Source organism: Cuculus canorus, chromosome 6 (assembly GCF_017976375.1).
Source record: "Cuculus canorus isolate bCucCan1 chromosome 6, bCucCan1.pri, whole genome shotgun sequence".
NCBI lineage: Eukaryota > Metazoa > Chordata > Aves > Cuculiformes > Cuculidae > Cuculus > Cuculus canorus.
The window spans coordinates 27,384,283-27,399,632 of record NC_071406.1 but is presented as its reverse complement, the minus strand read 5'-3'; the positions used below and the strand labels follow the sequence as shown (position 1 = coordinate 27,399,632).

The 15,350-nt window shown below is 38.9% G+C and overlaps 1 protein-coding gene across 2 annotated transcripts in view; it reads left to right on the top strand.

The window, feature by feature from the left end:
• The window catches only part of RAPH1 (Ras association (RalGDS/AF-6) and pleckstrin homology domains 1), a 95,968-nt gene that overhangs the window by 38,437 nt on the left and 42,181 nt on the right, over positions 1 to 15,350 (top strand). For both annotated transcript variants that reach the window (XM_054069991.1, XM_054069992.1), the window contains exons 2-4: positions 1,096 to 1,215; positions 4,652 to 4,757; positions 5,609 to 6,126. In XM_054069991.1, the coding sequence (XP_053925966.1) occupies positions 1,096 to 1,215; positions 4,652 to 4,757; positions 5,609 to 6,126 (744 nt within the window). The remainder of the gene's footprint in view (positions 1 to 1,095; positions 1,216 to 4,651; positions 4,758 to 5,608; positions 6,127 to 15,350) is intronic.

The following is a 15,350-nucleotide window of genomic DNA, read 5'->3' as shown; positions in this document are numbered from 1 at the left end:
AAAGCTAGCATTTAGAAAGTTTCCTTTCAAATCTTCAAGATGTAAACTGGTGTTTTCTGAAAACTACAGATAGTAGCAAATCACTGTAGCTCTGACTTAGCCAAATCAAGCAGTAGAGCACACTGTGAGTATTCTTTGTTTAGCTCTTGATGGCAATCTGTTCTCACTCTAAACATTCTGTAGCACATCTCTAGAGTTTACTATCCTGTACAGACTGATCTCTCCCAAATTGTTGCCTATGTTGTTTCTCCCCACAAGTACATAAATTTTCATTCTGAACCAGATCCTGGGTTTGACAATGTAGATGTACCCAGGAAAGGATGTGTGTTAGATTCATATCAGGGGCTTGGAGGACATATTTGGGGAAGAGAACAGATGCTTGTTTAGTAAAAGATTAATTTCCTTTGACGTGATAACAGATAACCTTTGGAGAATGTTAAGTATTTATCTTGGTCACTCAAATTTGTTGAATGAAGGTAGCTGTAACGGTGACTCTTTGCTTCCAGGGAGGAGTTTCTTTGTTAGGCAAAAATTGTGCAGTATCACTGAAGTCATATGGACAGTGTCCAAGATTTAAACTGTCTCATGGGATGCATTGCTGGCATTCTCTGTGGCCTGTTTAAGCATTTCTGTTTACAGATGTGTAGAGTCAGCTATTTGCAGTGCAGTGAGACTGCGCTTTCCTGTACATTGAATGGTGTTGCTTAACTGTGGTCAGCTAAATTCCTTGGATAAGAGTTGAATTTTTGTAATGTAAAGACTTTGCCAACAATAGCTGGCAATGAATGCACGTGCAGGGCTAGCATGAAATAATTTCTGGTGGTGTATTAAATGCTGTGGAATCTGTTCTTTATCTTTTTGTGCATAGTACTGACAAAAGTGAGCTGCAGGAATGGCTTTGCAATTGCCCATTGCAGCTTTCAACTCATTCATTACTTCTGAGCTGGATATCAAACTGTGACTATATGCAATGTTTATAAAGCTTATGGACAGACATGCTTTGACTTGAGAATGCTGTTTCAGAAACCTGGTAGCTGACACCAGTTTTCTTAGGCACTTATACTATTGGAGTATCAACCTTTTTATTTTTTTCAGATGGAGCAATTATCAGATGAAGAACTTGACCATGGTGCAGAAGAAGATAGTGATAAGGAAGATCAGGATCTGGACAAGATGTTTGGGGCCTGGCTTGGGGAACTGGACAAACTTACACAGGTTAGGGAGATTTCAATGAACTCACAGAATAATCCTTTTTAGGTACTAAATGTTTCTTTTCAGTTGGGCGCTAACTACTTAGCACTGCGGCTTGCAGCATGGTAGGCTGTAGCATGTGACCAGCTCAGTACTCTATTTTAAAAGTTTCTAAATGGGCTTGGTTTCCCCATCTTAAAGTTGTTAAATTAATTTTTCACAACCTGCTAGTTTGTTCCCAAAGGGTACGATTCCTGCTGAAGACTGTGGAATTGATATTTTGTCCTCATGTATATAGAGAAACACTGACTTTAGCTGGCTAGAGGTAAGCTATCTCCCCAAACCTATGGTTGGACATTGTCCATCTGTGATGGCATTTTTTTATTTCACCTGAACAGCAATAAGGAACAAGAAATGGTGAATGTTGCCACTGATGACATGGTAGGGTGCCCTGATAAACCCTAGAGGGCTCACCATTATTCTGAAGTACTCTTTCTGCATCCAAGGGGCACCTGATAGGACATCATCTTCTGGCACTTCTTTCTAGTGTTTCTCCTTTCCTTCACAAGCAGATCTTGCATTTTGCATGATATGCCAGGCTGTTGGAGTGACAGGCTGTTTCTTTGTCACCACCTACGATGTTTTTTTCAGCCATGTGAGCTGACCCTCCTGAATAATGTATTTAATCATCTCTGTCTTTATCACAGGCTTAAGCAAAGGTTTGAGACCTCAGGTTTTAGTAAGCTAGAGAAGAGGCAGCTTTTCCTATCTTTCTTACCCAAAGACTGAAGGAAAATTGAGCCAAGTGTGACAGCATTTAAAATTCAGGCTCATCTCTGTTATCTTCTGGTTAAATCTCTACCTGTAAGATCTAAATGTAGATAGCAGTGAAGGGGAAAATTATATTTTTTTTTTTTTTCTGAATATGTGCATGCAGCACCATAAAGAATCGTGTGTTTGGGGATTAATAGAAGACAGTGAAAGAAATCTGTATATTGTAATTCTTGTTGGGTTTTTAACTTCCTATGATGGATTTTCAATAAGTGGGACCTGTTTTGAAGGCTTGGGCTCTGTAAATTACCCTAAGTGAGGATCTTCACAGAGGAGCACAATTGGTAGCTGATTTTAGGCCTTTTGTTCTCTGCCTCATTTTTTTCAGTTATGAGCAACCCAAAAACTAAAGGAATACTTTACTTGGGGCTTAGCTACACTGCTGACAGATAGGCTTTATGGTGACGCTTAAATTTGTGTGCCGATCCATGCAAAATTCTTAAAACCTACTAGCAGATAGTTAAGGGGAGGAGCCACATGGTTTGTTTCTTAATTTCATATTGCTGTACAACAGTCTGCAACTTCGCCTGAGGGTTGCCAGTCTGTCTTTTATGACTACTGAGAAATGACATTTCCCTCCAAACTTTGAATGACCTGATATGGTTTTGTATAAACAAGTTAATCCAGTTAGTTGTGTCTCAGTTCATTTGTTTGGAAAGTGATAATGTCTTGATGCAGCTGTCCCAGTGAAGTCCCAATAAAGGGGATTGATTAGAGCTAATGAGCTCCAAAGTGCGGTCTCCTCTAGGCTCAGCATTTGTTGCTGTTTATCAGTTGGACTCTACGAGCGGTAGGAGGAAGGAGGTTTTGTCCTTGAGTTCCTTGAACTTTAACTTCCTTTTTAAATTTCCTAAATGTTTATTTGGGGGCAGTTGAAAGTAAGACCCAGACCCCTTTTGAATGAAAGTGCTTTCTAAAAGTTTTGTAATTAAGATGCCCAGGAGATCATTTGAATTCACTTTGCCTTCTTTAACTATTGGTCTAATGAAAGCATTATAAAATGTAGTCACAAAATTTTCAGCACTTGTGAGCGATGTTTGGCACTGATGCAGAGTGCGTTAACGCTCATCCTGCTCTAGTTATGCTGCACCGTGGTGCAGGTTACTTGAAGGAAATCTTCCCTTGCTTCTCATGATCATTCAGCTTTTGGTGGTGTTGGAATTGTCAGCAGTTCTCCAAACTGGTAGTTTAGTATCCTGATGTGTTATGTAGAATGTACTCTGATAATAGTGAGAGCATATCACATGTTTCTGAGGATGTGAAATAATTAATATTAAAATAAAATAACACATTTTACATGCTTTTAACCTGAATATATTTGCTTTACAAGAAATCCTTTGTGGCAGTCTATGGGTTCAGCCTGAAGGAATGAGCCCTAACTTGCCTCTTCTGTCTCTAGTTTCACTGCTTCCTCTAGGGTTATAAATGGATATTTGTTTTTATTTTAATTTTTTCAGCTGTTCTGTGTGGGACAAGCTGCATCAGAGGTAGTAGAGGTGAGGGGTTTTCCTACCTGATCGGAGACAAGGCTACAACACTAGCTTTTCATTAAGTAATCATTGACTTTATTAGAAAGTCATTTTTTTATTTTTTTTATTTTTTTTTTTTTTTAGTTCAAGCCAAACTGAGGAGAGAAGGGAGTTCAGCAAAAATAAACATTAGGGAAAAAAATAGTGCAGTTGATTGTCAACAAAATCCTGAATAAAGATGTAGAAAATGGAAATAAAAAAGCTTAGGTGAGAAACTTTGTTTTGCTAGAGCTCGAAGATACTTTTCTTTCAGACAAGCCTATCTTCAGGAAAGCTTTATGACTACAAGCACTGCTTAAATTCAAACCCTCTGCAGGCCTGCTGAGCCTCAGCAACAGCAACAGCTAGATTCCCCATGTAACACTTGTCACTCCAAGGGCAGCAGCTCCAGACCCTATCGTGCACCTCTTTGGGTCATCAGCTGGATCATAGTGCCCTGCTGCTTACTAATTACAAAAATGCTGGTATTTATTATACTGTTATGCCCGTATTAACCTTCATAACAATTAAATGTATCAGGTAGAAAGAGGTCTTTTTCCCCCTCCCAACTTGTATTAGCTTTTTATTTAAAAAATTATCCTACATAAACTGGCTGGGGTTTGCTTTGAGAATTTAACGTTTTTCACAGGTTTATGGAGAAAAATGTTTGAATTTAGCCGATTTAAAATCCTTTTTAATAAATTATTTCATTGAATGTTTTTGTGTGCTTATGCCGTGACTCTGCCTATGTGTTATGATGCATTTCTTAGGGTACCATAGTTTGACTGTGTTCAGGTGCTTGTGACAGTTGTTACAGAAAAGCAAGCTGTCTGTGCTTGAAAATGAGCTAGTGTGTAACACGACTTAAAAATGCATTTGAAGTGTGCTTCAGTTTGATTCTAATTAAAACAGAATCTCTTTTACATCTTTCCCCCATTGAATATCTGAAGCTAAATCTCTGTGGTAGGGTGACATAAGTTCTCAGTTCTAAAGCACGAAAATCCCAGAAGTTTTTAAAAAATTTCTTGTAGAGAAAATGAATTTTCATTCATCTCGAAGATTTGCTTGTCCAGTGTCTTGTCAAACTTTTATTCTGCCCTTTTTCTTCTCTTTTTTTCCAGAGTTTAGATACAGACAAGCCCGTCGCACCAGTGAAGAGATCACCTCTCCGTCAGGAAACTAATCTTGCCAACTTCTCGTATCGCTTCTCCATGTACAATTTGAATGGTTTGTTGAATTGTTCACCCCCTCAAATATTAGTTTAGTGAAAAACCCTCTTCCAGCTATAAATGAGAACATGGTAAAACGTAAGAGCATTTAAACACACTTTGGGCTGTGAGAACATGTTTGCTGAAGGCATTACTTTCTGATGGCACAGAATTTTGAGCATCCTATAGCTGTATTTTTTTTGTAGGATCTAGTAGCTGATAATTGTCGTCCAGTGTTTGTACAGAAATACACGCTCTGGGACCTGATTTTGTGGAAGCGTGAATTTATGTATTTATGTATGAAAGCAGGAAGAAAGAGCATCTTGTTTCATGGGACAGGATGTGGGAATATAGCTACAGAATGCTTTCATGTTTAACAAAAATCTTGGCTTTCATTTCCTTGAAATAGCTTCCCTGATTGTAATACAGGAAGTCTTCACTTTAAAAGCTTGAGTATGTGTATAGTATTTTGTGGGGTTTTTTTAAAGCAGTGTCACATACCTTTCATTGCTTTAGCGGAAAATGCTTAGCAAAACTCCTACACTTCTTTAAAAAAGTTGAGGCAAGATATTATATGAATGTGGTTTTAGATTCTGTTCACAGGATCTGAACATTCATAGATTTTGTCTGTCAGCAAATGTATTTGACCTAAATAGTTGGGGTTTTTTAACTGCTCTCAGACCAGTCAAGAGTAGTAGTGCAATTAAATTTAGTGCTTAGTGAGCAGAGGTTTTGCAGTACGGATGGGAAAAGAAAATACCTCTTCTTTTGTTCCTTTATCCTAACTGTTAAATTTGTTAGTGCAAAGTGAAGAGTTTCACAGACAAATGAATTGACTCAGTGTTTACTGAAAACTCTTGTTTGTTGCAGAAGCCCTGAATCAGGGGGAGACTGTGGATCTAGATGCCCTCATGGCTGATCTCTGTTCCATAGAGCAGGAGCTCAGCAGCATTGGGTCTCATTCAGCAAACAATGCTGCAGTGAAACGCCTTGCCGCAGAACCCAAAGCTCCAAAACCACCTGCTAGCCGACCTTCTACTAAGCACAGCAGCATGAAAGGAATATCCTCCTCATCTGGTAAGGTGTCTAAACCATCACATGCCAACGTATCTTTGGATGACATCACTGCGCAGTTAGAGAAGGCCTCTTTGAGCATGGATGAGGCAGCTCAACAGTCTGTTGCAGAAGACACCAAACCAGTAGTTACTGCTCAGCACAGGAGGACAGCATCTGCTGGCACAGTGAGTGATGCAGAGGTGCGCTCAATCAGTAATTCATCCCGTTCCAGCATAACTTCTGCAGCTTCCAGCATGGACTCCTTGGATATCGATAAGGTGACGAGACCTCAGGAACTGGACTTAACGTCACAAGGGCAACCAGTCACTGAGGTAGAGTGTCATTAATTCAAGATTTTTTTTGTTTGGTTAGGGTTTTTTTCTGCAAACTTTTTCAGCTCTCCACTCCTTCCCCCATCTCTCATGATACTCCTAGCTAAGTATTTTCAGTGCAAAGAATCTTTTTAAAGAATGTGTACTACTATTTATTTTTTAAGGGCTTTCTCCATCTCTTCCTCCTCCTAAACCAGTCATGGGTTTTAGTGTTTTATAGTACCTGTTTCTGTTCTAAGTAAATCTCATATATTATTTTTAATTTAAATCTGAGGAGTGCACAGCAGTGTAAAAAAGAAAACACAGCTGATGAGTACATTCCTGTTCCAGTACACTTAATGACTGATACATGTGGAACAATTTGAGTGCCTGTCTGGAGCTATACTATACCAGTAATTTGCTGCTAATTAATATTTTTGCTCAATGTATGACAGGGAGAACTCTGAAGCAGTGCACAACACAAACAACTGGGCTAGCGTACAGCAGTAGCAGATGTTCATTTGGGATTTTGGTGCCTTGGTGTTGCTTAATCATAGAGGAAACTTATCAGTAAAATCACAGCCAGTTTGGGGAATGATGAAAGTGCTGGTGTCCTGGGTGAGGAAGTGGGAGAAATGCTGTGGTGAATTTCAACAACTTAAATGAAAAGCTGTCTTGTAGAGATATTCTCCAAAACAGAAATCTGGCAATCGTACTACTAAATCAGTCAGTTGTACTAATATGTGTGTTCTCTTTTATGGGCAAAAACTGGAACAAGCTGAGTTTATTCTAATCAATAATTAACACTGATTTGAATGAGCTGTGCTGAAAGCATGCTTCTACCCATCTGCACAAAAGTTCATCTGATGTAATGAATGATGTAGGCTTGTCAGTCTAATGATCAACTCATTGAGTTCACACTTAGATTTAAATCTTGGTTTAAAATGGTGAGTAATGAATGAGTGACAGTTTAGGTAAACTTTCTCTTTGTATAAGAAGTTGGTTTAACAGTGTTTTTATTCATGTTGACTGAGGCAAAACAGATAGATAGAAAAGTATATAAGAATGTATCCTTTTCTCTTTGGAAAGTGAAAATGCAAACCTTTGTATTATTGCTATAGGCCTAAGAGTTGGAGCCAGCCTGTGACAATCATTGATTATGTTGTTAATTGCTTGACAATCATTTTCTTTGTGTGGTATAACAAGGTTTATTTTTGTTTTTTGAATCTTTCTTATTCTTGCTGAAATTTCCCCTTCCCTCCTTTTTTTTTAATGTGGAAAGTTAGGCAATATTGCATTTTTATCTCTCCTTAGGCTAAATTGCTTCTGTAACTTGCTGTCATGGTTTAGCCCTGGCCTGGACAGTTTTGGCAGCTGAAACCGTGGAGTTGGGCACCCAAATCCCGCCTTACCTGCAGGGACAGGGAAAGGGGACAGGAAAGTGAGAGGAATAAGATTTGCAGGTTGGAATCTAAAACTACAGCTTTAATGAAATAATAATAATAATAATGAAAATAATTAGTAAGTAATAATATATATGGATATATGAGTTTGTGCCTGCACTCCACCTGTTGATGACTATACATCACCACAAATACTGCAGAGCAGACCTTAGAGAATGGGTCCACGGTTAGGAGGGAGCTGGGGTTAGGAATTGGGTTCAGGAACACGCAGATCCGGGATCAGGAGCAAAGAGACAGATGAGGTCCTTGCTGTGTGTTGGCCATCACAGAAGAGAGCAGGACCCACATGGTCTCTCATTTTTATACCAAGTATGACATGTCTTGGAAGGAATACTCTGTTGGACAGTTTGGGGTCACCTATCCTTTCCTGCAGCTGCCGTGGCCCCTTTTTCACTGGTTCAAGGATGGCCTTGGTTACTATAGGAATAAGTGTAAGTGATGGCCTTTCTGCATACCACTGTGCTACGTTATCACTGCTAGACAGAAACTGGTAAGTTTTCAGAAAGTTACTTAGATGAGACTCAGAGTCAGAAAACTGGCTCTAATTTGGTTCAAACCACAGCACCTGCACTGCACAACAAGAACTTGAATTTTGCATTTCTTAATTTTTTTTAATTGCAAGATTTTTCTGCAGTTGCTTTTGTAGATCCCCTTTAGATCTTGGCCTCTCTTTCTTCAGGAGTGATATGCTTGAGGCGTTAGTAGATTGCCCGTGTCTCCCACATTTTTCAAGTCTTCGTGTGGCTTGAGTAATCAACAAACCACCTCCTGCGCTTCAGTAACTTCATGTTGGTAAATCAAGAGAGAGGTCAAGAAATTGTTTTGTCTTCACAGAAAGCTCATCCATATTGTTGCAAATGTTGTGGTTGCTTTCTTGGTTGCTTTCTGAGCTCTTAGCCCCTGACTGCAAGGCTCAAAATTGCCCGCAAAAGCCTTTCTAACAGAGACATGCGAGTGCTGCCATTGTAAACCCAACGATTGCTTCTCGTGAGAATGTGGCTACTGTTTCTGTGCCGAGATAAGTTGATAGAAATGATTTCTTTGAAGAAGGTAACCAGAAAATGTTCGTAATTTGAGAGCCGAATTCTGTTCTCCTCTTGATAGCAGAAACCTCTACATTTATGAACAGTGCTGCTTTGGTTTTGCCCTATCTGGTTTTTTTAATTGTAGTAAATCTTCTCATCACTGGTGAAAGGAAAAGGGGAAATCACATTTGTTTTAAGTTTGTGACAGATTCTGTGGTGGTGGTTAAATTAAATTCACCTTATTAATGAGCAGAAACCCAAGGATTCCTTGGCAGAATCATTGTGTATTAACAAAGGAGTTTATTTCCTTTTTTGTTTATTTAGTGCCCGAGAACTACTGTTTAGGTTTGTTAATCTTCATGGCTAGATTGTGAACTAATTTTTTTTACTAGAATGGCTCCCACTCACACAGTTGACTCGATGGTGCTGTTTCTAATAAAGGACATCCCTCTGAAGAGTGGCCTTTGAAGGCGACCATGTGCTCCTGTAGTAAAAAAAAAAAAAAAACCAAACAGTTTTTATGCAGAAATTGGGAGAGGCTGTCATTTCATGGCCATAGCAGATCTCTGTGGAGATTTGTTATTCTCACATAGTACTTTAAGTTAGCTCTTTTCTTTTCACCTGTCTTCCTTTGGATTGTCTGTAGTTGAGCTGACCTTTAAAAATTTTTTTGCTGCTATGGCTCTTATGAAAGAGGTCAGTGACTTGGCAGCTCTGCCCTTTTGACCGATCCTTTCAGTTCTCTCCAGGCAGTATAGGGACTTTAAAAAGTCATCCTTTCTTCCACAGTTTTCTTTTATTGGCATCACAAGAGGAAGAGTACAATGTTAAGTAAAATGGAAGACTGTTTTTATAGGAGGAAATGCTGGTCTAAAAAAAGGGAATTAAGCTTTGCAGTTATTAACTTCAGTATTCTATCTTAAAAAGATAATATTGATGTGTATTTAAGAGTTCACTGACCTGGAAACATAGGCAAGTCCTGTAAACACTGCTGTGCATTGGCCACTGAAAGTGTGTATGGTCTGGAATACTTTGTGACTGATAATAGTGACAAAACTTGGGGAAAGAGGCTGAAATTCCATAGCCACTAAGAATGGGAGGACGTGCCTTCCTCTCTCTTATCCATTGTCCCATCTTTGGCCCTTACTGATACTTAACACACCAAAGTTTACCACTTTTTCCTGCAGCTCAATTCTGTGTTATTTGGGTGAGTTGCATAGGCTCAAAGGAGACTGATGTGTGCTGGTGTGCAGTGGGGCAGGAGTAGCCAAGAACTGGAGGCGAGAAGGGAGAGCAGGAATACACCCGTTGGTGGTAGTGGATTAGTCTCATTTTGTTGCCTGAGCAATTGGACAGGCACCTTAGTGTTGTCATCTTCCTCCTAGCCGTTTGTGCTTTAGGAACTTCCTGGGGTTGAAGATACATCAGTATCATGACAGATGATAGCTCTTATATCAGATGATAGATATTGGCCAGGACCATCCTTGTTCTCATTCTGAATTTGTCTCTATGCCACTTTCAGGAGAGTTGACTGGAATTCCCAGAGAAATCACAGTTTTATTAGTTGTCATCATGATTTGTTTAATTTTCTCTCTTTCTTAGCAATTCTCAACACTGTCTCTTTGGATTGTCTCTATGAACATTAATATCTTCAAGGACTGTTGTTTTGTAGTCTCGCGATCTCATCGTGGCGTTACTGAGTGTCATTTGTCTGCACTTACGTTCTTGTCTTTGGTCTCCTCTAAGCATTGCTGAATAAGAAAAGTTGTTTCTAGCCCAAACTCCCATGATTTTTGCTAAATTGAATTGAATTGTCTTTCACTAAATTACTTCCCAAATCCTTGCTTGAACTGTATTCTTACTTAAATTGGTAGACTACTTTGTCTTCTGTGCTTTTAGTTGTGTAATGAGTGGCATACACTTTAAATCTTGGTTTCTACATGTGGGATACTTTACTTGAGTGTAGACGGAATGAGTGATGTAATAGCGTGAGTAAAGGCAGGGGAAATGATGACTAACTTGTCCCTTCCACCCACCCATATTACCTTTTTCCTTTCTTCCTTCGATTCCTCTGCCACTAAGAAATTGTTCGTATATTTAGTGAGCTGTGCCAGAGCAATAGGAGAAGAAAGTACTGAGGAGAGAACAGAGAATTGCGTTGACCGGTGAAAGGGTCCATTCATGGACAGTCATTGTTACTGCCCCACATGTACTCAAAGAAGAGGTTGCAGATAAGTGTGAAGTCTACCATCTGGTCTGGCACAGTACAGCATGACCCCCCCTCCTCCCAGCATGAAGGAGTTCCAGTTTGCATGGCTGAGAGATTCTGACTTACATACCGACGTATCATTTAGCAATTGATAATGCTGTGTGTTGGGTTTGGAGTTTGTTAGTTTGTTTTCACTTGAACCCACCCTGCAAATGGTGAAAATCGTGACAGGAGACTGCCACTGAATTTAAAATTGCAGGTTCTTTGCTTCACTTGGCAGAGAAGGTGGTGTATAAACTTTAATGTTTCTTTTAGGGAAGTCAAGGAAGCTTTAAGGGTATGATAATTCGCAATAGTTGTAATGTAGACTCGGCACACACAGATAAATCTCTATTGGCTAATAACTCCTGTGGGATAAGGTGGAAAACTTGAAAAGGGTGTAAGGGAACACTAAGTTTGTGCCCATAGAAATTTTGAGTTGATTCTTGTATGGATGTGTTGTCATTAAAATACTTGTTACACAGTAGCATAACACAGAAGCTTTTCTACCTTTTAAAAATTTCTGTAGGTCATGTTTTATGTGTCTTTACTAAATGGTACATTGTATGAAAATGCTGTTAACTGTTTCTGTATGCAGAGAAATCAATCCTTAATATATATAGTCTTTGGTAGACAACAGTATCTTAAAATAGAGTTGGATTGCTGAACCTCACATGCTATTTGTAGGTGATTTAAAGAACAGGTGTGGACTATTTTAGCTCTTGGAGGAATAGAGCATTATTGGCTCTTGTTTTTGGGAAGTTTAAAGTTTGAGTAGTTTTCCGTATGTTCCATGTTTTGTGTGGTTAGCAGATGCTAAGGATGTTCGTTTCCCATTTGAGAGTAGTTGCAGATATGCATCAAACAAGGCATGGCAGACAGTTGTTTGTGTTTATTCTGAAGACTTAAAAAAAAATGTTTTCATTTTCTGCCAGTTCTATTACGTTTTTAGTTTTATACAGAAAGTGTATTCTGGAATGTTTCCAGTTATCCTTTTCCTAAGCTGAAAATGGTCAATGGAAAGACTTAATTTGAAACACAATTAGACTATCTCTTCCTCTTTCCTTTTTTTCCAAACATTAGTAACAAAGTATTTTTTAATAAGTCAGCAGTAAAGGAAACCTGTGTGAATCTGTCACCTCGAAGCATTACTTTGGTTTCCAGTTTTGTTGGCATACAAAGCGTGAGCCGTCCAGTTTTGAAATGTTCTTGAAGTGCGTGTAAAATGACTCTTCACTTGTCAGGTTTTTTGAAGGATTTCAAATCATCCTCTGAGATAAACATATCAGTTTATGAAACATAAACAATATTTAAGTATTTTGGTAATCATTTGTGCTTGGCTCTTCATCATGAAGTTTATGCAATGACAGTAAAGCAGCTTTCATCATGTGATGCTCTAGAACCCAAACATTACTAATGCACTCTTCCCATCACCTGCAAAAGTAGCACCTAATTTGTTCTTCCACGTTATATTTATGGAATCTGCAAAGCACATGATAGGAAGGGGATTTTTTTTCTTTTCTAAGAATTTTGAATTGGAATCCAAGGGAGACATTCAGAAATTTTAAAGTACTGTGTATGCATGGAATGGTAGCTTTTAAAAATTTGAATATATAAATTTAAAATAAATGAAAGGAAATGAGGACCTAAATATTTACTTTATATTGGTATGTCTTGATTCTCCCATCAGCATTTCAGACTTGTTTAATTGCTATGAATTTAAAATATACCCTGTGACTTTTTTGAACATAGGAGGTTCCCAATTAAAGTGTAGCAGGAACTGTAAAACATGTAAGAATATATTTATCTTCTGAGATAGCCTGTCAGCTTTACCTCGCACAGATGAGTAAGCTTACAAGTTCCCTCCCTGGAGGGAGTAGGAAAATGGACAGTATGATACATGTCTTGTTTGACACAGCTGGCTGGCAAAGCTGGTGACAACTACAAAATTAGGGTATATTTTTTTTACCTTAAATATGAACACTAAAAGCATTGTCTTTGCCTAAATGCTGTTCTCTCTAGTAGCTCTGTGAAATTGGAGTCTTTTTTGGACAAGCAACTGAATGATTCACTCTGCTATCCCAAATGCATTTAGCTGCAATTAAAACTGCTTCTTCAGAAAAGTTCCTGGTAGCCCCTTGCACAGTGAGCTGTCTCCAACAGTGTCAGAACCCACCTGTGGTGTGCTTGTCCTTTTTCCCATTGCGTTCTTCTGGAGACACCGGCAGTTGGTGGTTTCTATTCTCTAGCTGTTCGGACTTTTTCAGATGAAGACACATGGTTCAGGGTTCATCAGCCTTCACTTTCTAGTCACAGTAGACTCTGCCTCTTACAAAAAAAAGGATGTGAGCTGGTGCAGTGGTTGTCGGCTGAGCTGTTACCCACTTAGAATTGTTAGTCCATTCTGTGTATGCATGTGCACTGTTTTGATCAGTAATGTGGAGCAGCTGCCATTGCTGATGGAAGCTGTCTGCAGTCCAGTCCCCTTTTTTATCCTTCTAGCTTCTCCTCATGCCTCTTTACACGGGCTAATTAGAGAAGTCACTATCACAGACTTCATTAGGGTTTGAATTCGGTGCTGTGTAAATAACCACGTTAAAGTAAATCTTGCTGCTTTCATGCCAGTTCCACAGCACTTCAGAAAAATACTTGTGTTTATGATGGGATTTCTAGAGGAAAAAAAAAATACGTTACTGATACATACAAGCTAAGAGAACGGTCGCTTAGAGGTTGGAACTCTTACTAGGTTTCGTCTGCAAGAGCCAAAATACCATAGATCAATGACCAAGTAAACCTACGCAACATACCTCTTGGAGGAAGCAGCCTTGGACCAAGCCGCTGGTCCTGAGTTGAGAAATGAGAATTCCTGCCTTATGATGTTACCAGATCTTGTCAAAAGCATTGGAGGGAGTTGTATGATTTGATTGCAGTTTCCAGTGAAGTTATCACTCTACAAGTTGTGATTAATTAATGGAGCCTTTAAAACAGCCAGTTACTTTGTAGGTACACCAGTCCACTTAAAACCAAGACAAATTCTTTTACTTTTTCTAATTTTCATCTATATAGATTAGGGAAGAGAAATGCTGCATCTGTAGGAAATTCGCAACAGATTACTTGTTTGTCTTTACTTTAGGTTGCCAAAAATCAAATTTGGAACAGATGACAAAAATTAAGAACACAGCAACTGATTGTGGAACATTAAAGTCTTAAGAGGAGAAAAGAATTTATGCAGTTTTCTTCAGCTGCATACACTTCTGACTTATAGGACAAAAACTAGAGTTTGTCAGGTTTGTAAAGGAGTTTGCACCCAGAAAATGGGACTCTGTGTTCCCAGGGAACAACAGAGAACTGACCTATCAGCTGTGTCAGTTTTACACATGTAGATTAGTGTTTAGTCAGTCACAGTACAATAAAAGTTGTTTGCAAATACAAATTTACAGCCTTGGTTACAGTTTCTCCTTGGACATTTGCTAGTCTCATGTTTGTAGAAGTTATTTAAGACTTTAGACCACCCCCATCAGTGGTTAGCTTTTTGAGTGCAGGCTTATTTTTTTTTTTGTATGGCTTATCTGCTTATGAAAAGGTAGATTTGTGACTTTTAACTCCCCAACTGTGTGTACCCATTCTCTTCTAGTGATTGATCTTTGGATGATTTGATGTCTGTAGTCTTTTTTTTAGGACTCGTTCATCGTTTAGGAGTCAACGTGTATAAGCAAATGTTACTTAATAGAGTTACTATTCAGTGTAAAAGGCAGCAGACTCAAAAACCCCAAAGCTAATCATATTCTTATTCCTTAGGCTTCTTAGCTGCTTTGATGTCTTGTTTTCTGTGCTGCAGGTAGAGGCCTTCACAGGATAAAGTACCTGATAATCATACTCTAATGTGATTACGGATGAATAAAATTAATAAATCTTCCTAAAGTCTATGGGTTTTTTTCTTCCTTCTTTAGTCTTCCACTTAATTAATCTCTTTCCAAAAATGTCGAATGTGATCTGTTCTGTGAAATTAAACTCTATCTTATTTATTTCCTGGGGTTTTGTTTTGGTTTTGGTTTTTTTTTGAGGGGAGGGTGGTGGCACGGGAATTCTACTGCTTGGAACCTCCTCCTTGCAGATAAACTTCATTTGGGACTTCTTGTTTGGTTTATGCTAGTTTAGCTCCGTGCTGCTGAAGTGGGCAGTCTTGCCCCGTCTTGTATTGACAGTAGTCTTTGTGCAGCTGCCTAGTGATTGGGATCAGCTTGTGGTCTCTGAAAAATAATCCTTCTGAATTAGTTGTTCGTTGATCCACTGGACCACATAGTCAAAGTCACTCCTGTCCATGTAAGAGATGTGAGAGCATATGATTGGGGGAAGGTCAGGACTGCTTCTTCCTTGTGGCAGTTTAGTCTTAAATTTCTTAAAACTAGTAGCGAAACTAAGTGTGAACTGCAGTGTTTACTAACTTTTGCAGTCCTTTCTGTCCTGCTAAGGGCAGAACTAGTATTTGGCACGGATGCATCACAACTT